We start from the raw sequence: 21663 nt of genomic DNA, 5'->3' as shown, positions 1-21663 counted from the left end.
AGGTCAGAGGTACAGGAAGCAGTCGGGGGTAAAGGCCATGCCATCAACACCCTGCCTCTTCATAGCGCTGAGTGGATGAAGAACATGTTTACACCCTCCCGGGGGCATAGGGAGATATCAGATGTCTCACACTACTGCAGCCTTAATCCTGACACAGATTCCTAGTGCTCTCTCACTGCTATGTACTGTTGAGAGGAAGCAACATTTGATCAACATGTTGTGATATTTCCATTCATCTAACTCACCGCTACTGATTATACTCCTATGAATTATAGAGTCATAGGAGATCTAGGCCCATATGTATCAAGTGTCTCAGAGTAGGATTGCTGCTCTAGGATCAGTTTAGCCTTTTAGATCAAAATGAATAAGATTATTTAATGACAGGGAGGACCTGATCTGAAATCAGCACTCCTACTCTGAGACACTTGATACATACAGCCCCAGGTGTTAAAATATCATCAAATACTTTAATCCTCTCATCCCTCTCTCTTTTCTTGCTCCTCTAGCCGGTGTGGACTACGTAGGGATCAGTCGTAACCTGGACTTTGCCCCGGGGGTCAGCCAGCAGACGTTCAGGGTGACCATCCTGGATGACCTGGGTCAGCCGGTGCTGGAGGGGACTGAGACATTCGAGCTGGTCCTCCGCATGCCCATGAACGGCATCCTGGGAGAACCGGGGAAGGCCACCATCCTCATCAACGACTCCGTCTCCGACCGTGAGTGAATCGGGCTGATATTGAGTGTGTCCCAAATGCCACCCTATTCCCTACATAGTGCACTACTTTTGGCCAGGGCCCATAGGCTCTGGTCAAAATTAGTGCACTATGTAGGGAATAGGGTGACATTTGGGACACAATCCTAGTCACAACGTATCTGACTGTGAGTGAACCTATCTGATTTGTTAGAATGCGTCTAATTATCAATGAGATCTAATATAGATTAAAACGAGCAATGGCATTTCATTCAGGAGTTTAGAAAACATATCATACCTTGCTCTGACAAAACAGGGCATCTCTGAAACACATCAACACCAATAAAGATGATTGAACAACGCTGCCACCTAAAGCTTTGGTATCACGGTACTGTAAGTGTCCTTATCAAAGCATTTATAAAGCCTTTTTAAAGGCTTATAGTGCATTATAAGATCAGCTGTAGACAGTTATGAGCATTATGTCATGGTTATCATCAACACTGTTTCACGATGCACTTGATCTAACGTCGATGATTTCTTGATGTGATTGTCCTCTAACAGTGCCCAAGGTGCAGTTCCGTGATGCCATGTACATGGGGCATGAGAGCTCCGGTCAGATCTCAGTCATGGTTTATCGTAGTGGAGACATCAGTTACAGGTCAACGGTCCGCTGTTATACCAGACAGGGCACCGCTCAGGTTATGATGGACTTCAACGAACGACCCAACACAGACGCTTCCATCATCACCTTCCTACCAGGTAACACTGAAATCTATTCTGTAAAAGACTGTAGAAGACCAGGAAACACACTGACACAAGAAACACCTCATAGGCCAAAAGGATATAGTTTCTCTGCGCATTTTGGAACCCTTCAAAATATTAGATTTTTCAACAACTGGTTACCCCTTTTGCCAATCTCTTTCGATCGCAATCTCTCTCTCTCTTTCTCCTCCCATCTCCATCTCTCTATCCCTCCCCTCTCTCTCCAGGAGAGGTGGAGAAGCCGTGTGTTCTGTCTCTGGTTGATGACACGGAGCATGAGGAGGAGGAGGAGCTGAGGCTGGTGTTGGGGTCGCCCCGCAGTGAGTCTCCGTTCGGAGCGTCCATCGGGAAACAGAACGAGACTCTGGTCAAGATCATGGACGACGCAGACAGTAAGACTGACTGACTCATAGATGGAATCATTTCATCTGTAGACAATAAAATAAGTTGCACACTCTATAATAGTCCCAGATACATATTGCATTACTTTTTTCATTTTCTCAAATTCATGATCTGCTAGTCTGCAACCTGTTAACTTGTTTTGGTGTGTGTCTTCAGCTCATTCTACTCTGTTAGTCTGTAACCTTGTTTAGTTCATATCACATGTCACACTGCTCCATGTCTGACTCTGTGACTCTCATCCATGTTATCCCCAGAGGCCATCATCAAGTTTGGGGAGACTAAGTTCAGTGTGAGTGAGCCTAGCGGGGCAGGCCAGGTGTCCATGGTGAAGATCCCAGTGCTGAGGGTAGGAGACACCTCCAAGGTCTCTGTGGTCCGCGTCCACACCAAGGACGGATCAGCCACCTCCGGAGAGGACTACCATCCTGTATCTGAAGGTGAGAAATATTACAACACCTCACACATCAACCTCTCACGTCAATAAGGCCATGTGTTTTTCCTGATAATGTGATCTGATTAGGAAAATATCCTGACCCTAATATAAGGTAACTCGGTCAGTATCTGCAGTGTATAGATGTTTCCTGTTTAACCTAGAGCCGTGCTGTTGTTGTTTACCCCAGATATTGAGTTCAAGGAGGGTGACACAGAGCACTACATCGAGGTGGAGATCTTGTATGATGGAGTCAGAGAGATGAGAGAAGCCTTCACGGTCCACCTGAAACCTGATGAGAACATGGTGGCTGAGACGCAGGTGAGGACTGGAACAACAACATCACATAGACTCAGCAATATGACGTTGACACAAGTAGCAGGATGAACAGAGAATATCGCAGATAAGCGCGATGCAGTCACGCAGAGTATTTGCGCATGTGCTCGGGTACACTTCACTTACCTTCAACGTGAAAGCCTAGGGACAAGAACAAGAGAGAAGTTTAGTTGTTGCGTTAGTCGCCCCTGATATTGCTGTTTACGTCGTACATCACTACCTTTAACAACACTTTTCTTTTTGATCTGTTTATGTTCTGTCCGTCCCCAGATGAGTAAGGCCATTATCTACATAGAGGAGACCAACAGCATGGCGGACGTCACCTTCCCCTCCGTCCCCCAGGTGTTCTCCCTACTGCAGTATGACGACACCTCCAGAGCCAGACACACCCCCCCAGTGGCAGGCTACCCCGTTGTCTGTGTCACGGTATGGAGAATGGTTTATCACAGCTTTTAACCTCCCAGTCCAGGGGTTCGTCCCATATGGCACCCTATTCTCTGTTTTATGCACTACTTTTGACCAGAGTCCCACCAGGGAAGTGCACTATATATTACAGTATATTTTGCCTCATTGCCAAACACTGTCTCCTCTCTCTCCTCCCTCTCTTAGGCTTGTAACCCTAAGTACCCTGACTATGACAAGACTGGCTCCATCTGCATCAGCGAGCACATCAATGACACGCTGACACGCTATCGATGGTTGGTCAGTGCTCCAACCAGCCTGGACGGGGTCACCAGCTCCATGAGAGAGGTGGACTTTGATACCTTCTTCTCCTCCTCCAAGATCATCACCTTGGACTCTGTCTATTTCCAGGTAGAGAACACATTATCAGTGAACTGAGTGGGAATTTGGACTGACTCAGACAACGAGTTGAACCTCTGACAAGACATAAAGTGAATGATTTAGTTCATGATGGGATTGAGTTGACTGTATTGATGTGATTGAGTTGACTGTATTGATGTGATTGAGTTGACTGTATTGATGTGATTGAGTTGACTGTATTGATGTGATTCAGTTGACTGTATTGATGTGATTGAGTTGACTGTATTGATGTGATAGAGTTGACTGTATTGATGTGAATGAGTTTACTGTATTGATGTGATTGAGTTGACTGTATTGATGTGAATGAGTTGACTGTATTGATGTGATTGAGTTGACTGTATTGATGTGATTGAGTTGACTGTATTGATGTGATTGAGTTGACTGTATTGATGTGATTGAGTTGACTGTATTGATGTGATTGAGTTGACTGTATTGATGTGATTGAGTTGACTGTATTGATGTGATTGAGTTGACTGTATTGATGTGAATGAGTTGACTGTATTGATGTGATTGAGTTGATTGTATTGATGTGATTGAGTTGACTGTATTGATGTGATTGAGTTGACTGTATTGATGTGATTGAGTTGACTGTATTGATGTGATTGAGTTGACTGTATTGATGTGATTGAGTTGACTGTATTGATGTGATTGAGTTGACTGTATTGATGTGAATGAGTTGACTGTATTGATGTGATTGAGTTGACTGTATTGATGTGATTGAGTTGACTGTATTGATGTGATTGAGTTGACTGTATTGATGTGATTCAGTTGACTGTATTGATGTGATTGAGTTGACTGTATTGATGTGATTGAGTTGACTGTATTGATGTGAATGAGTTGACTGTATTGATGTGATTGAGTTATTGATGTGATTGAGTTGACTGTATTGATGTGATTGAGTTGACTGTATTGATGTGATTGAGTTGACTGTATTGATGTGATTGAGTTGACTGTATTGATGTGATTGAGTTGACTGTATTGATGTGATTGAGTTGACTGTATTGATGTGAATGAGTTGACTGTATTGATGTGATTGAGTTGATTGTATTGATGTGATTGAGTTGACTGTATTGATGTGATTAAGTTGACTGTATTGATGTGATTGAGTTGACTGTATTGATGTGAATGAGTTGACTGTATTGATGTGATCCAGTTGGCTGTATTGATGTGATTGAGTTGGCTGTATTGATGTGATCCAGTTGGCTGTATTGATGTGAATGAGTTGGCTGTATTGATGTGAATGAGTTGACTGTATTGATGTGATTGAGTTGACTGTATTGATGTGATTGAGTTGACTGTATTGATGTGATTGAGTTGACTGTATTGATGTGATTGAGTTGACTGTATTGATGTGATTGAGTTGACTGTATTGATGTGATTGAGTTGACTGTATTGATGTGATTGAGTTGACTGTATTGATGTGATTGAGTTGACTGTATTGATGTGATTGAGTTGACTGTATTGATGTGAATGAGTTGACTGTATTGATGTGATTGAGTTGATTGTATTGATGTGATTGAGTTGACTGTATTGATGTGATTGAGTTGACTGTATTGATGTGATTGAGTTGACTGTATTGATGTGATTGAGTTGACTGTATTGATGTGATTGAGTTGACTGTATTGATGTGATTGAGTTGACTGTATTGATGTGATTGAGTTGACTGTATTGATGTGAATGAGTTGACTGTATTGATGTGATTGAGTTGACTGTATTGATGTGATTGAGTTGACTGTATTGATGTGATTGAGTTGACTGTATTGATGTGATTCAGTTGACTGTATTGATGTGATTGAGTTGACTGTATTGATGTGATTGAGTTGACTGTATTGATGTGAATGAGTTGACTGTATTGATGTGATTGAGTTGACTGTATTGATGTGATTGAGTTGACTGTATTGATGTGATTGAGTTGACTGTATTGATGTGATTGAGTTGACTGTATTGATGTGATTGAGTTGACTGTATTGATGTGATTGAGTTGACTGTATTGATGTGAATGAGTTGACTGTATTGATGTGATTGAGTTGATTGTATTGATGTGATTGAGTTGACTGTATTGATGTGATTAAGTTGACTGTATTGATGTGATTGAGTTGACTGTATTGATGTGAATGAGTTGACTGTATTGATGTGATTGAGTTGACTGTATTGATGTGATTGAGTTGACTGTATTGATGTGATTGAGTTGACTGTATTGATGTGATTGAGTTGACTGTATTGATGTGATTGAGTTGGCTGTATTGATGTGATTGAGTTGGCTGTATTGATGTGATTGAGTTGACTGTATTGATGTGATTGAGTTGACTGTATTGATGTGATTGAGTTGACTGTATTGATGTGATTGAGTTGGCTGTATTGATGTGATTGAGTTGACTGTATTGATGTGATTGAGTTGACTGTATTGAGTTGCTGTATTGATGGTTGACTGTATTGATGTGATTGAGTTGGCTGTATTGATGTGATTGAGTTGACTGTATTGATGTGATTGAGTTGACTGTATTGATGTGATTGAGTTGACTGTATTGATGTGATTGAGTTGACTGTATTGATGTGATTGAGTTGACTGTATTGATGTGATTGAGTTGACTGTATTGATGTGATTGAGTTGACTGTATTGATGTGATTGAGTTGACTGTATTGATGTGATCCAGTTGGCTGTATTGATGTGAATGAGTTGGCTGTATTGATGTGAATGAGTTGGCTGTATTGATGTGATTGAGTTGACTGTATTGATGTGAATGAGTTGGCTGTATTGATGTGATCCAGTTGGCTGTATTGATGTGATTGAGTTGGCTGTATTGATGTGATTGAGTTGACTGTATTGATGTGATTGAGTTGACTGTATTGATGTGAATGAGTTGGCTGTATTGATGTGATTGAGTTGACTGTATTGATGTGATCCAGTTGGCTGTATTGATGTGAGATGTGTGTCCCTCCAGGCTGGTTCTAGGGTGCAGTGTGCAGCCCGTGCTGTGAACTCTAACGGAGATGAGGGCCTGGAACTCAGCAGCTTCATAGTCTCCATCAGTATAGAGGATGGTATGTGCCAGCCTCGTGTGGTGGGTACAGTGGGCGCTGAGCCCTTCTCTGCCAAGCTACGCTACACTGGAGCAGAGGACCCAGACCACCCCAACCTCATCAAGATCACTGTCACCATGCCACACATAGACGGTGAAGAACACAGAGAGACTTCTATCTTCTTTCTCTTTCTCTCTCGCTCTCTATTTTTCACACTCTTTCTCTCTCTGTCTTTCTCTCTCCCTCTCTATTCCTCTCTCCTGCCCCCGCCTTTCTCTCTCCTAACCCCTTGTCTCCCCTCTCTCCTCTCCCAGGCATGCTCCCTGTGGTCTCCACCCGTCCTATGTCTAACTTTGAGCTGACGTTGAGTCCTGATGGTACTCGTGTGGGGAACCACCGCTGTTCTAACCTGCTGGACTACACCGAGGTCAAGACCCGCCACGGCTTCATAACCAACGCCACCAAGAACCACGAGGTGATCGGGGAGACCTCTCCCTACCAGTACAGTGCCCCCCTGAGGGGATCCAGCGTACTGCGCTTCTACAAGAATCTCAACCTAGAGGCCTGTCTATGGGACTTCACTAGTTACTATGACATGTCTGAGCTACTGTCAGACTGTGGAGGGACCATCGGTACAGACGGACAGGTGAGAGCAGTGTGTTTGTGTGTGTGTGGGGGGGGGGGGGGGGGGGGGGGCACTATCAGAAAAGACAGACAGACAGGTGGGCTGCCCCACACCACAATCCCACCAGACCCCTGACCAATTGGAAAAGAAGTATGGGAAGAGGTGTTATGATGATTTCTTGGAAAGAGGTGTTATGATGATTTCTTGGGAAGAGATGTTATGGTGATTTCTTGGGAAGAGATGTTATGGTGATTTCTTGGGAAGAGATGTTATGGTGATTTCTTGGGAAGAGATGTTATGGTGATTTCTTGGGAAGAGATGTTATGGTGATTTCTTGGGAAGAGATGTTATGATGATTTCTTGGGAAGAGATGTTATGGGGATTTCTTGGGAAGAGATGTTATGATGATTTCTTGGGAAGAGATGTTATGGTGATTTCTTGGGAAGAGATGTTATGGTGATTTCTTGGGAAGAGATGTTATGGGGATTTCTTGGGAAGAGATGTTATGATGATTTCTTGGGAAGAGATGTTATGGTGATTTCTTGGGAAGAGATGTTATGGTGATTTCTTGGGAAGAGATGTTATGGTGATTTCTTGGGAAGAGATGTTATGGTGATTTCTTGGGAAGAGATGTTATGGTGATTTCTTGGGAAGAGATGTTATGGTGATTTCTTGGGAAGAGATGTTATGGTGATTTCTCGGGAAGAGATGTTATGATGATTTCTCGAGAAGAGGTGTTATGGTGATTTCTTGGGAAGAGATGTTATGGTGATTTCTTCGGAAGAGATGTTATGATGATTTCTTCGGAAGAGATGTTATGGTGATTTCTTGGGAAGAGGTGTTATGATGATTTCTTGGGAAGAGATGTTATGATGATTTCTTGGGAAGAGATGTTATGGTGATTTCTTGGGAAGAGGTGTTATGATGATTTCTTGGGAAGAGATGTTATGATGATTTCTTGGGAAGAGGTGTTATGATGATTTCTTGGGAAGAGATGTTATGATGATTTCTTGGGAAGAGGTGTTATGATGATTTCTTGGGAAGAGATGTTATGATGATTTCTTGGGAAGAGATGTTATGGTGATTTCTTGGGAAGAGGTGTTATGATGATTTCTTGGGAAGAGGTGTTATGATGATTTCTTGGGAAGAGGTGTTATGATGATTTCTTGGGAAGAGATGTTATGGTGATTTCTTGGGAAGAGGTGTTATAATGATTTCTTGGGAAGAGAAATATACTTGCTCAGTATTTGTCCTCCAGTTCTTTCCTATAACAGTTATTGTAATTTTCCTTTTCACAGACACAATCCTTTACAGCCACTTATCTGTTAGCTACCTCTTGAGATGCCCTTCTCAGACAATGTTCTTCTAAACCCCATGTTAACCTCACCACTAATAACTAACCTAACACAGTGCTTTATGGATTCCCACAACTCCTCATGTGGCCTGCTACTTATCTTGTCAAAATGTCGTCTCCAACATTCACGGCATTAAAACCTTCTGCTCTTTTCTGTACTGTGCTCTTTAAACAGCTGCTGCTGCTGTGTTGAGGGAGGGACTGCTCTTACAGGTCTTAAACTCTCCCTTAAACTCCCTCCCTACTTCCCTCCCTCCCTCCCTCCCTACTTCCCTCCCTCCCTAACCCTCCCTGAGTGGAGATCGTAAACCCTGGTCACATGCTTCAGTGCTCCTGTCATGTAGATTTCCCTTGGAAACCTCCAGTCACTTCAGTGTAGTTAAATCCCAGTCAGTCTATTAGTTCACTAGCACTTAATTAAGCGGGCTGCGGTCATAAAGAGATGCCTGCAGAGAGAAGAGATGCCTGCAGAGAGAAAGAGAGAGAGAGATGCCTGCAGAGAGAGAGAGAGAGATGCCTGCAGAGAGAGAGAGAGAGAGAGAGAGAGATATGCCTGCAGAGAGAGAGAGAGAGAGAGATGCCTGCAGAGAGAGAGAGAGAGATGCCTGCAGAGAGAGAGAGAGAGAGAGAGAGAGAGAGAGAGAGAGAGAGAGAGAGATATGCCTGCAGAGAGAGAGAGAGAGAGAGAGATGCCTGCAGAGAGAGAGAGAGATCCCTGCAGAAAGAAGAGATGACAGCAGAGAGAAGAGATACCTGCAGAGAGAGAGAGCAAAGGGCATGGTATGGTTAAAGTCTCCTCATGCTACAGATCCCCCTGCTGTAGATCATCAACTAGAAGCACCCTAGCTGTGTGTGGTGTGTGTGTGTGTGGGGGGGGGGGGGGGGGAGATAAATCAACAGTGCATGTAGAATTTAGAGGCTAACTACTTATCCAATTTAATGTTATGCATATTGTTTGGTTGAAAAGACACCAACTCCATGGAATATCACAAAATTCTATGTAAAGTAAAATTCCATTTTGCAAGATAAATGAGACTGTAAATGGAAGAAGATGTGGATGAGTTATGATACATAGAAGGTATAAGATAATGATATTTTATGGAGGCAGTCATCATCATTCTCTTTTAAAGTAAACTTCCTCCTCACTTTATGACTTTCCTTCTGGCAGGTTCTAATCCAGCGTTAGCCCCTTTGTTTACCCTGAAACTGAAAGAAGTTCATATTCTGACAAGACAGAGCTTTGTGGGAGAGGTTGGAGTTGATTACCACTTAATAATCCTGAATGTCAGGGTCTGCCTTAGTACCATGTACCAACACTGGTTTACCTTTGTCAATGTCCCTCCTATCTGCAGGTTTGATGTACTGTTTCTAGTCGCTGGCAGCCATGTGATAACAGACTGTTTTAAGTATCACTGTGTTGTTTTAAGTAAGATCCATAACTAACAAAGAGAATGAGACCCCGACAGGTACTATAGACATGTCTCTATTCACCCAGAAACCCTATACCCCTACTGCAGCGTCTGCCTGTGCACCTGTGTCACATCCATATGAGCTGTCCTACAGGTGAGTTGTACTGTAAGCTTCAATCAGTGTGGCCAGGCAGAACAAACATGAAGACTCAACAACAGCTCTAGTCTAGAGGAACATTATTTGTGCCACTGTGTTCTCTCTGACATGATTGGTCCTTAAGGGGCCGACCGACTGACTCGGAAGCTGGGGGGGCTGAGTAGAGAGGTTGCGGGCTACAGGGAGACTGAGTCACACCGAGTTTGGGGCCCCAGGCTGGCCTCTCACCGTGCTGGGACTGACTCTGTCTCTCTGTGTCTGTGTGTCATGGTGAGAGGCTTTGTCCCCAGCTTATCAGACCACAGGAATCCATTAGGTCTCAGCAGGCAGTGTCAGGGTCATACAGCAAATCATCTGCCTCAGCTCTCTCTGGGTTCTACCAGTTCTCTTAACTCCAACTCTCTCTGGGTTCTACCAGTTCTCTTAACTCCAACTCTCTCTCCTCTTTCCTTCTCTCTCTCCTCTCACTCTCTCTCTCTCTCTCTCTCTCTCTCGCTTTTCTCCTCTTTATTCTCTCTCTCTCTCGCTTTTCTCCTCTTCATTCTCTCTCGCTCTCTCTCTCTCCCTCTCTCTCTCTCTCTCTCTCTCGCTTTTCTCCTCTTCATTCTCTCTCTCTCTCTCTCTATCTCTCTCTCTCTCTCTCTCTCTCTCGCTTTTCTCCTCTTCATTCTCTCTCTCTCTCTCTCTCTCTCTCTCTCTCTCTCTCTCTCTCTCTCTCTCTCTCTCTCTCGCTTTTCTCCTCTTCATTCTCTCTCTCTCTCTCTCTCTCTCTCTCTCTCTCTCACTTTTCTCCTCTTCATTCTCTCTCTCCCTCTCTCTCACTTTTCTCCTCTTCATTCTCTCTCTCTCTCACACTTTTCTCCTCTTCATTCTCTCTCTCTCTCTCTCACTTTTCTCCTCTTCATTCTCTCTCTCTCTCTCTCTCTCTCTCTCTCTCTCTCTCTCTCTCTCTCTCTCTCTCTCTCTCTCTCTCACTTTTCTCCACTTCACTCTCTCTCTCTCTCTCACTTTTCTCCTCTTCATTCTCTCTCTCTCTCTCACTTTTCTCCTCTTCATTCTCTCTCTCTCTCTCTCTCTCTCTCTCTCTCTCTCTCTCTCACTTTTCTCCTCTTCATTCTCTCTCTCTATCTCTCAATTCAATTCAATTCAATTCAAGGGGCTTTATTGGCATGGGAAACATGTGTTAACATTGCCAAAGCAAGTGAGGTAGATATTATACAAAAGTGAAATAAACAATACAAATTAACAGTAAACATTACACATACAGAAGTTTCAAAACAATAAAGACATTACAAATGTTATATTATATATATACAGTGTTGTAACAATGTACAAATGGTTAAAGCACACAAGTTAAAATAAATAAGCATAAATATGGGTTGTATTTACAATGGTGTTTGTTCTTCACTGGTTGCCCTTTTCTTGTGGCAACAGGTCACAAATCTTGCTGCTGTGATGGCACACTGTGGAATTTCTCCCAGTAGATATGGGAGTTTATCAAAATTGGATTTGTTTTCAAATTCTTTGTGGATCTGTGTAATCTGAGGGAAATATGTCTCTCTAATATGGTCATACATTGGGCAGGAGGTTAGGAAGTGCAGCTCAGTTTCCACCTCATTTTGTGGGCAGTGAGCACATAGCCTGTCTTCTCTTGAGAGCCATGTCTGCCTACGGCGGCCTTTCTCAATAGCAAGGCTATGCTCACTGAGTCTGTACATAGTCAAAGCTTTCCTTAAGTTTGGGTCAGTCACAGTGGTCAGGTATTCTGCCACTGTGTACTCTCTGTTTAGGGCCAAATAGCATTCTAGTTTGCTCTGTTTTTTTGTTAATTCTTTCCAATGTGTCAAGTAATTATCTTTTTGTTTTCTCATGATTTGGTTGGGTCTAATTGTGCTGTTGTCCTGGGGCTCTGTGGGGTGTGTTTGTGTTTGTGAACAGAGCCCTAGGACCAGCTTGCTTAGGGGACTCTTCTCCAGGTTCATCTCTCTGTAGGTGATGGCTTTGTTATGGAAGGTTTGGGAATCGCTTCCTTTTAGGTGGTTGTAGAATTTAACGGCTCTTTTCTGGATTTTGATAATTAGTGGGTATCGGCCTAATTCTGCTCTGCATGCATTATTTGGTGTTCTACGTTGTACACTGAGGATATTTTTGCAGAATTCTGCATGCAGAGTCTCAATTTGGTGTTTGTCCCATTTTGTGAAATCTTGGTTGGTGAGCGGACCCCAGACCTCACAACCATAAAGGGCAATGGGCTCTATGACTGATTCAAGTATTTTTAGCCAGATCCTAATTGGTATGTTGAAATTTATGTTCCTTTTGATGGCATAGAAGGCCCTTCTTGCCTTGTCTCTCAGATCGTTCACAGCTTTGTGGAAGTTACCTGTGGTGCTGATGTTTAGGCCGAGGTATGTATAGTTTTTTGTGTGCTCTAGGGCAACGGTGTCTAGATGGAATTTGTGGTCCTGGTGACTGGACCTTTTTTGGAACACCATTATTTTGGTCTTACTGAGATTTACTGTCAGGGCCCAGGTCTGACAGAATCTGTGCAGAAGATCTAGGTGCTGCTGTAGGCCCTCCTTGGTTGGTGACAGAAGCACCAGATCATCAGCAAACAGTAGACATTTGACTTCGGATTCTAGTAGGGTGAGACCGGGTGCTGCAGACTGTTCTAGTGCCCGCGCCAATTCGTTGATATATATGTTGAAGAGGGTGGGGCTTAAGCTGCATCCCTGTCTCACCCCACGACCCTGTGTGAAGAAATGTGTGTGTTTTTTGCCAATTTTAACCGCACACTTGTTGTTTGTGTACATGGATTTTATAATGTCGTATGTTTTACCCCCAACACCACTTTCCATCAATTTGTATAGCAGACCCTCATGCCAAATTGAGTCGAAGGCTTTTTTGAAATCAACAAAGCATGAGAAGACTTTGCCTTTGTTTTGGTTTGTTTGGTTGTCAATTAGGGTGTGTAGGGTGAATACATGGTCTGTTGTACGGTAATTTGGTAAAAAGCCAATTTGACATTTGCTCAGTACATTGTTTTCATTGAGGAAATGTACGAGTCTGCTGTTAATGATAATGCAGAGGATTTTCCCAAGGTTACTGTTGACGCATATTCCACGGTAGTTATTGGGGTCAAATTTGTCTCCACTTTTGTGGATTGGGGTGATCAGTCCTTGGTTCCAAATATTGGGGAAGATGCCAGAGCTAAGGACGATGTTAAAGAGTTTTAGTATAGCCAATTGGAATTTGTTGTCTGTATATTTGATCATTTCATTAAGGATACCATCAACACCACAGGCCTTTTTGGGTTGGAGGGTTTTTATTTTGTCCTGTAACTCATTCAAGGTAATTGGAGAATCCAGTGGGTTCTGGTAGTCTTTAATAGTTGATTCTAGGATTTGTATTTGATCATGTATATGTTTTTGCTCTTTATTCTTTGTTATAGAGCCAAAAAGATTGGAGAAGTGGTTTACCCATACATCTCCATTTTGGATAGATAATTCTTCGTGTTGTTGTTTGTTTAGTGTTTTCCAATTTTCCCAGAATTGGTTAGAGTCTATGGAGTCTTCAATTACATTGAGCTGATTTCTGACGTGCTGTTCCTTCTTTTTCCGTAGTGTATTTCTGTATTGTTTTAGTGATTCACCATAGTGAAGGCGTAGACTCAGGTTTTCCGGGTCTCTATGTTTTTGGTTGGACAGGTTTCTCAATTTATTTCTTAGATTTTTGCATTCTTTATCAAACCATTTGTCATTGTTGTTCATTTTCTTCGGTTTTCTATTTGAGATTTTTAGATTTGATAGGGAAGCTGAGAGGTCAAATATACTGTTAAGATTTTCTACTGCCAAGTTTACACCTTCACTATTGCAGTGGAACATTTTACCCAGGAAGTTGTCTAAAAGGGATTGAATTTGCTGTTGCCTAATTGTTTTTTGGTAGGTTTCCAAACTGCATTCCTTCCATCTATAGCATTTCTTAATGTTACTCAGTTCCTTTGGCTTTGATGCCTCATGATTGAGTATTGCTCTGTTCAAGTAGACTGTGATTTTGCTGTGGTCTGATAGGGGTGTCAGTGGGCTGACTGTGAACGCTCTGAGAGACTCTGGGTTGAGGTCAGTGATAAAGTAGTCTACAGTGCTACTGCCAAGAGATGAGCTATAGGTGAACCTACCATAGGAGTCCCCTCGAAGCCTACCATTGACTATGTACATACCCAGCGTGCGACAGAGCTCTCTCTCTCTCTCTCTCTCTCGCTTTTCTCCTCTTCATTCTCTCTCTCTCTCTCTCTCACTTTTCTCCTCTTCATTCTCTCTCTCTCTCACTTTTCTCCTCTTCATTCTCTCTCTCTCTCTCACTTTTCTCCTCTTCATTCTCTCTCTCTCTCTCTCTCTCTCTCACTTTTCTCCTCTTCATTCTCTCTCTCTCTCACACTTTTCTCCTCTTCATTCTCTCTCTCTCTCTCTCTCACTTTTCTCCTCTTCATTCTCTCTCTCTCTCTCTCGCTTTTCTCCTCTTCATTCTGTCTCTCTCTCTCTCTCTCACTTTTCTCCTCTTCATTCTCTCTCTCTCTCTCTCTTTCTCTCTCTCTCTCTCTGGTTCTTTGTCTCGCTGTTGTTTAAGGGTTTCAAATACAATAGAACAAATCAACAGCCTGGATTGTTATGTCTTGATTGCATGATTCACTTCAGAATGGGATGGTTTTATTTTAATTGTTGACAAAGCAGTAATTGAATAACACAACCAAACATTCATCAGTTACAAATGGAATGGTTTGCTATTGTTGTCATATATCTGGATTAAACTCTGTTGAAAAGATACCATCTCTCTGAAATGTGGCCAGCGTAAATGTCAGAGTCAATGTAAACCCTCTTGAATCCATAAGAGCTCCAGTAGTACTAGTACAGCCCATACAGTACAGCACTGTGTATCTACACTGAGTGTACAAAACATTAGAGACAGCTTCCTAATATTGAGTTGCACCCCCTTTTGCCCTCAGAACAGCCTCAATTTGTCAGGACATGGACCACAAGGTGTCGAAAGGGATGCTGGCCCAGGTTTACTCCAATGCTTCTCACAGTTGTGTCAAGTTGGCTGGATATCCTTTGGGTGGTGGACCATTCTTGATACACACGGGAAACTGATGAGTGTGAAAAACCCAGCAGCATTGCAGTTCTTGACACAAACAATTGAACCTAGCACCTACTACCATACTCCGTTCAGACACTTAAATCTTTTGTCTTGCCCATTCACCCTCTGAATGGCACCCATACACAATCCAGCAGGTAGCCTAGTGGTTAGAGCTTTGGGCCAGTAACCGAAAGGTTGCTAGATTGAATCCCCGAGTTGACAAGGTTAAAATCTGTTGTTCTGCCCCTGAACAAGGCAGTTAACCCACTGTTCCTAGGCCCTCATTGTGAATAAGAATTTGTTCTTAACTGATTTGCCTAGTTAAATAAAATAAAAAATGTCTCAAGTCTTAAAAATCCTTCTTTAGCCTGTCTCATCCCCTTCATTTACACTGATTGAAATGGATTTAACAAGTGACATAAACAATGGATCATAGCTTTCACCTGGATTCACCTGGTCAGTCTAAGTCATGGAAAGAGCAGGTGTTCTTAATGTTTTGTACACTCAGTGTATGTGGTATGATGCTGTCTACTGGTAGTAATACTCACTGAAGCCCTACATAAGCCACCATAATGCTCTCTGTATGTCACCTGCTATCTTTATTGCATTCTTAATCACATGAATCTATAGAATATAGATGAGGACCAAGCCATAACCATATATCAAGTTATGAGTAGATACTGATCCCATGAGGTATTTGTTAAGTTATGAGTAGATACTGATCCCATGAGGTATTTGTTAAGTTATGAGTGGATACTGATCCCATGAGGTATTTGTTAAGTTATGAGTGGATACTGATCCCATGAGGTATTTGTTAAGTTATGAGTAGATACTGATCCCATGAGGTATTTGTTAAGTTATGAGTGGATACTGATCCCATGAGGTATTTGTTAAGTTATGAGTGGATACTGATCCCATGAGGTATTTGCTAAGTTATGAGTGGATACTGATCCCATGAGGTATTTGTTAAGTTATGAGTGGGTCTGAATACTGTTCCCATGAGGTATTTGTTAAGTTATGAGTGGGTCTGAATACTGTTCCCATGAGGTTTATGCAAGCTCCATACAGATAGGCAGCTTGTGAATGTTTAGTTAGGCCTAAAAATAAACCAGTACTAGGGACCTTTTGTAAGCTCCCTGCTTGTTGGATGTTTTTAAATGCGCTTTGCAGAGTTATATGTAATGTATGTACTCACTCTCTATCTCTCTATATTTCTCTATTTATTTCACTATCTTTCTCTCTCCCCCCCTCTCTCTCTTTCTCTCTCTTTAGTTCTCCCTCTTTCTCCTGTCTCTCTGTATGAGTTAAACCTACTATTGCTAGTATTCTGTATTACTGTACAGTTGTTGTAAAGTGTAATGATGTTTAAATGCATGTTAAATACAGCTTGATTTGATGTATGTCTCTCTCTAGGTGTTGAACCTGGTCCAGTCCTATGTGACCCTCCGGGTGCCCCTCCACGTCTCCTATGTGTTCCACTCCCCGGTGGGGGCAGGGGGCTGGCAGCATTTTGACCTGCAGTCTGAGCTACGACTCACCTTCGTATACGACACTGCCATCTTGTGGCGGGACGGCATCGGCAGCCCTCCTGAGGCTGAGCTACAAGGCAAGTCTCACATCAAATTAAATATATTCAAAAGTCGTTTCAGTCTTCACAGAATGAGGCAAAAACAAACAAATACAACACTGTCTGGTGTGCTTCGAGCATAGATTATATGGTTATGTTATTGCTTCTACAGCAATGAATGAGGATGTGTTAGTTTGGTGTGACAGTGAGACCTACGGGTTGCATTCTGTAGGTGCCCTTCACCGCACCTTCCTCAGTGGGTGGGCTATAATAGCAGGGATGTGTTAGTTCAGTGTGACTGGGAGACTGACCGGCTGTATTCTGTAGGAGCCCTTCACCGCACCTTCCTCAGTGGGTGGGCTATAATAGTAGGGATGTGTTAGTTCAGTGTGACAGGGAGACTGACCGGCTGTATTCTGCAGGTGCCCTTCACCGCACCTTCCTCAGTGGGTGGGCTATAATAGTAGGGATGTGTTAGTTCAGTGTGACAGGGAGACTGGCCGGCTGTATTCTGCAGGTGCCCTTCACCGCACCTTCCTCAGTGGGTGGGCTATAATAGTAGGGATGTGTTAGTTCAGTGTGACAGGGAGACTGACTGGCTATATTCTGTAGGAGCCCTGTACCCCACCAGTATGCGTATCAACGAACAGGGTCGTCTGGTGGTCAACTTCAGAACAGAGGCTCGATTCAGAGGACTGTTTGTCATATCACACTCTGGTATGTTCACATTATCTACTCTTTTCATACAGTACATCCACGGTCTTAAACAAGTAGCCCAGTATCAAGTGTCTGTAGCCCATGTATCAAGTGTCTCAGAGTAGGAGTGCTGATCTAGGATCACGTCCCCCCGTCCATGTAATCTTATTCATTTTGATGTAAAAGACTAAACTGATCCTAAGTCAGCACTTCTACTCTGACACGCTTGATACTCTACATATTCCTCTTTAGTTCTGTATTAGCCTTACCTGTGTCTGTATCCAGCTTCCTCTCTGTCGTCCATGGTGATGTGTGCGGACCACCCTGGGGTGACGTTTAATCTCAGCCTGGTGAGGAGCGAGCCCACCTACAACCAGCCCATGCAGCAGTGGACCTTCACATCAGACTTCGCTGTGAGGACAGCATCTTTTCTTCCATCTTTAATACTGGGTTATCAATATATTTCATATAATCTTTATTTTTTTATCTGCTAATTCTGTGTCTTTAGTGTAAAGACTTGGGAGTAACAAATCAAAAATCAAATCAAATACATTTTTATTTGTCACATGCGCCGAATACAACAGGTGTAGACCTTACCGTGAAATGCTTACTTCCAAGCCCTTATGCCATTTACAGGATTTCCTTCTTAAGTCGTAGTGTGTTACCTGCACTGGTGTAACTGGTGTAAATAATTGTGTCTTATTCCCCTCTGTCTCCCAGGTGCGTGACTACTCAGGTACCTACACGGTGAAGCTGCTACCCTGTACCTCTCCTCCCAGTCTGGAGTATTCCCTGCCTCCTGTCTGTAACCCCAGAGAACCTGTCACCTTCGACCTGGACATACGCTTCCAGCAGGTCAGATCACCCTAGGATAACTACACACTTAGAAAAAAAGGTGCTATTTAGTACCCTAAAGGGTTCTTCGGTTGTCCCCATAGGAGAACCCTTTGAATAACCATTTTTGGTTGCAGGTAGAACCATTTTGGTTTCCATGTAGAACACTCTGTAGACAGGGTTCTACATAGAACCCAGAAGGCTTCTACCTGGAATCAAAAAGGGTTTTCCTACGGGGACAGTCAAAGTACCCTTCTGGAACCCTTTTCTAAGAGTGTACATCAATATCGTATCATTAAAAGTGTCTGTGAGATGACAATCTTTGAGTGCACACAGAGATGTACTGTAGTGGGAAACAGCTTGAGGGGTGTTGTCTGATGGTAACACTGTGATTGGTCTGTGTTCTCTGATGGTAACACTGAATGGTATGTGTTGTCCTATACTAAGATGGTAAAACGTTGTACTGTGTGTGTCCTATCCCAGGTGAGTGACCCGGTTGCGGCTGAGTTCAGTCTGAACACACAGATGTTGCTGCTGTCTAAGAGAACTTTGTGGCTGTCTGACGGATCCATGGGCTTCGGACAGGAGAGCGACACAGCCTTCTCACAGGGTACTGTAATGCTACAAACAAACACAGCCTTTTCACAGGGTACTGTAACATTACAAACAAACACAGCCTTCTCACAGGGTACTGTAACGTTACAAACAACACAGCCTTCTCACAGGGTACTGTAACGCTACAAACAAACACAGCCTTCTCACAGGGTACTGTAACATTACAAACAAACACAGCCTTCTCACAGGGTACTGTAACGTTACAAACAAACACAGCCTTCTCACAGGGTACTGTAACACTACAAACAAACACAGCCTCTCACAGGGTACTGTAATGCTACAAACAAACACAGCCTTCTCACAGGGTACTGTAACATTACAAACAAACACAGCCTTCTCACAGGGTACTGTAATGCTACAAACAAACACAGCCTCTCACAGGGTACTGTAACGTTACAAACAAACACAGCCTTCTCACAGGGTACTGTAACATTACAAACAAACACAGCCTTCTCACAGGGTACTGTAACGTTACAAACAAACACAGCCTTCTCACAGGGTACTGTAACGCTACAAACAAACACAGCCTTCTCACAGGGTACTGTAACATTACAAACAAACACAGCCTTCTCACAGGGTACTGTAACATTACAAACAAACACAGCCTTCTCACAGGGTACTGTAACGTTACAAACAAACACAGCCTTCTCACAGGGTACTGTAACGCTACAAACAAACACAGCCTCTCACAGGGTACTGTAACACTACAAACAAACACAGCCTCTCACAGGGTACTGTAATGCTACAAACAATAACACAGCCTTCTCACAGGGTACTGTAACGCTACAAACAAACACAGCCTTCTCACAGGGTACTGTAAACACTACAAACAAACACAGCCTTCTCACAGGGTACTGTAACGCTACAAACAAACACAGCCTTCTCACAGGGTACTGTAAACACTACAAACAAACACAGCCTTCTCACAGGGTACTGTAACGCTACAAACAAACACAGCCTCTCACAGGGTACTGTAACGCTACAAACAAACACAGCCTTCTCACAGGGTACTGTAACACTACGAACAAACACAGCCTTCTCACAGGGTACTGTAACGCTACAAACAAACACAGCCTCTCACAGGGTACTGTAACGCTACAAACAAACACAGCCTTCTCACAGGGTACTGTAACGCTACAAACAAACACAGCCTTCTCACAGGGTACTGTAACGCTACAAACAAACACAGCCTCTCACAGGGTACTGTAACGCTACAAACAAACACAGCCTTCTCACAGGGTACTGTAACGCTACAAACAAACACAGCCTTCTCACAGGGTACTGTAACGCTACAAACAAACACAGCCTTCTCACAGGGTACTGTAAACACTACAAACAAACACAGCCTCTCACAGGGTACTGTAACGCTACAAACAAACACAGCCTCTCACAGGGTACTGTAACGCTACAAACAAACACAGCCTTCTCACAGGGCACTGTAACACTACAAACAAACACAGCCTCTCACAGGGTACTGTAACACTACAAACAAACACAGCCTCTCACAGGGTACTGTAACGCTACAAACAAACACAGCCTTCTCACAGGGTACTGTAACACTACAAACAAACACAGCCTCTCACAGGGTACTGTAATGCTACAAACAAACACAGCCTTCTCACAGGGTACTGTAACGCTACAAACAAACACAGCCTCTCACAGGGTACTGTAACGCTACAAACAATAACACAGCCTTCTCACAGGGTACTGTAACGCTACAAACAAACACAGCCTCTCACAGGGTACTGTAACGCTACAAACAAACACAGCCTCTCACAGGGTACTGTAATGCTACAAACAAACACGGCCTTCTCACAGGGTACTGTAACGCTACAAACAAACACAGCCTCTCACAGGGTACTGTAACGCTACAAACAAACACAGCCTCTCACAGGGTACTGTAACGCTACAAACAAACACGGCCTTCTCACAGGGTACTGTAACGCTACAAACAAACACAGCCTCTCACAGGGTACTGTAACGCTACAAACAAACACAGCCTTCTCACAGGGTACTGTAATGCTACAAAGAAACACAGCCTCTCACAGGGTACTGTAACGCTACAAACAAACACAGCCTCTCACAGGGTACTGTAACGCTACAAACAAACACAGCCTTCTCACAGGGTACTGTAACACTACAAACAAACACAGCCTCTCACAGGGTACTGTAACGCTACAAACAAACACGGCCTTCTCACAGGGTACTGTAACGCTACAAACAAACACAGCCTCTCACAGGGTACTGTAATGCTACAAACAAACACGGCCTTCTCACAGGGTACTGTAACGCTACAAACAAACACAGCCTCTCACAGGGTACTGTAACGCTACAAACAAACACAGCCTCTCACAGGGTACTGTAACGCTACAAACAAACACAGCCTCTCACAGGGTACTGTAATGCTACAAACAAACACAGCCTTCTAACAGGGTACTGTAATGCTACAAACAAACACAGCCTTCTCACAGGGTACTGTAACGCTACAAACAAACACAGCCTTCTCACAGGGTACTGTAACGCTACAAACAAACACAGCCTCTCACAGGGTACTGTAACGCTACAAACAAACACAGCCTTCTCACAGGGTACTGTAACGCTACAAACAGACACAGCCTCTCACAGGGTACTGTAACGCTACAAACAAACACAGCCTTCTCACAGGGTACTGTAATGCTACAAACAAACACAGCCTCTCACAGGGTACTGTAACGCTACAAACAAACACAGCCTCTCACAGGGTACTGTAACGCTACAAACAAACACAGCCTCTCACAGGGTACTGTAATGCTACAAACAAACACAGCCTTCT

General features: G+C 43.2%; 1 protein-coding gene across 1 annotated transcript in view; it reads left to right on the top strand.

Annotated features, from left to right (window-relative positions):
- The first annotated feature begins 546 nt into the window (after positions 1 to 546).
- The window catches only part of LOC120028679 (FRAS1-related extracellular matrix protein 2-like), a 29481-nt gene continuing 8364 nt past the window's right edge, over positions 547 to 21663 (top strand). Inside the window, exons 1-14 of the mRNA XM_038973897.1 lie at positions 547 to 716; positions 1253 to 1450; positions 1681 to 1845; positions 2110 to 2292; positions 2476 to 2606; positions 2892 to 3047; positions 3231 to 3434; positions 6386 to 6617; positions 6779 to 7110; positions 16553 to 16745; positions 17319 to 17423; positions 17688 to 17815; positions 18123 to 18257; positions 18720 to 18846. Of these exons, the coding sequence (XP_038829825.1) occupies positions 647 to 716; positions 1253 to 1450; positions 1681 to 1845; positions 2110 to 2292; positions 2476 to 2606; positions 2892 to 3047; positions 3231 to 3434; positions 6386 to 6617; positions 6779 to 7110; positions 16553 to 16745; positions 17319 to 17423; positions 17688 to 17815; positions 18123 to 18257; positions 18720 to 18846 (2359 nt within the window). The 5' untranslated portion in view covers positions 547 to 646. The remainder of the gene's footprint in view (positions 717 to 1252; positions 1451 to 1680; positions 1846 to 2109; positions 2293 to 2475; positions 2607 to 2891; positions 3048 to 3230; positions 3435 to 6385; positions 6618 to 6778; positions 7111 to 16552; positions 16746 to 17318; positions 17424 to 17687; positions 17816 to 18122; positions 18258 to 18719; positions 18847 to 21663) is intronic.

The sequence above is a fragment of the Salvelinus namaycush genome, chromosome 34 (assembly GCF_016432855.1).
Source record: "Salvelinus namaycush isolate Seneca chromosome 34, SaNama_1.0, whole genome shotgun sequence".
Classification (NCBI taxonomy): Eukaryota; Metazoa; Chordata; class Actinopteri; order Salmoniformes; family Salmonidae; genus Salvelinus; species Salvelinus namaycush.
This window is presented reverse-complemented; position numbering and strand designations above follow the sequence as displayed.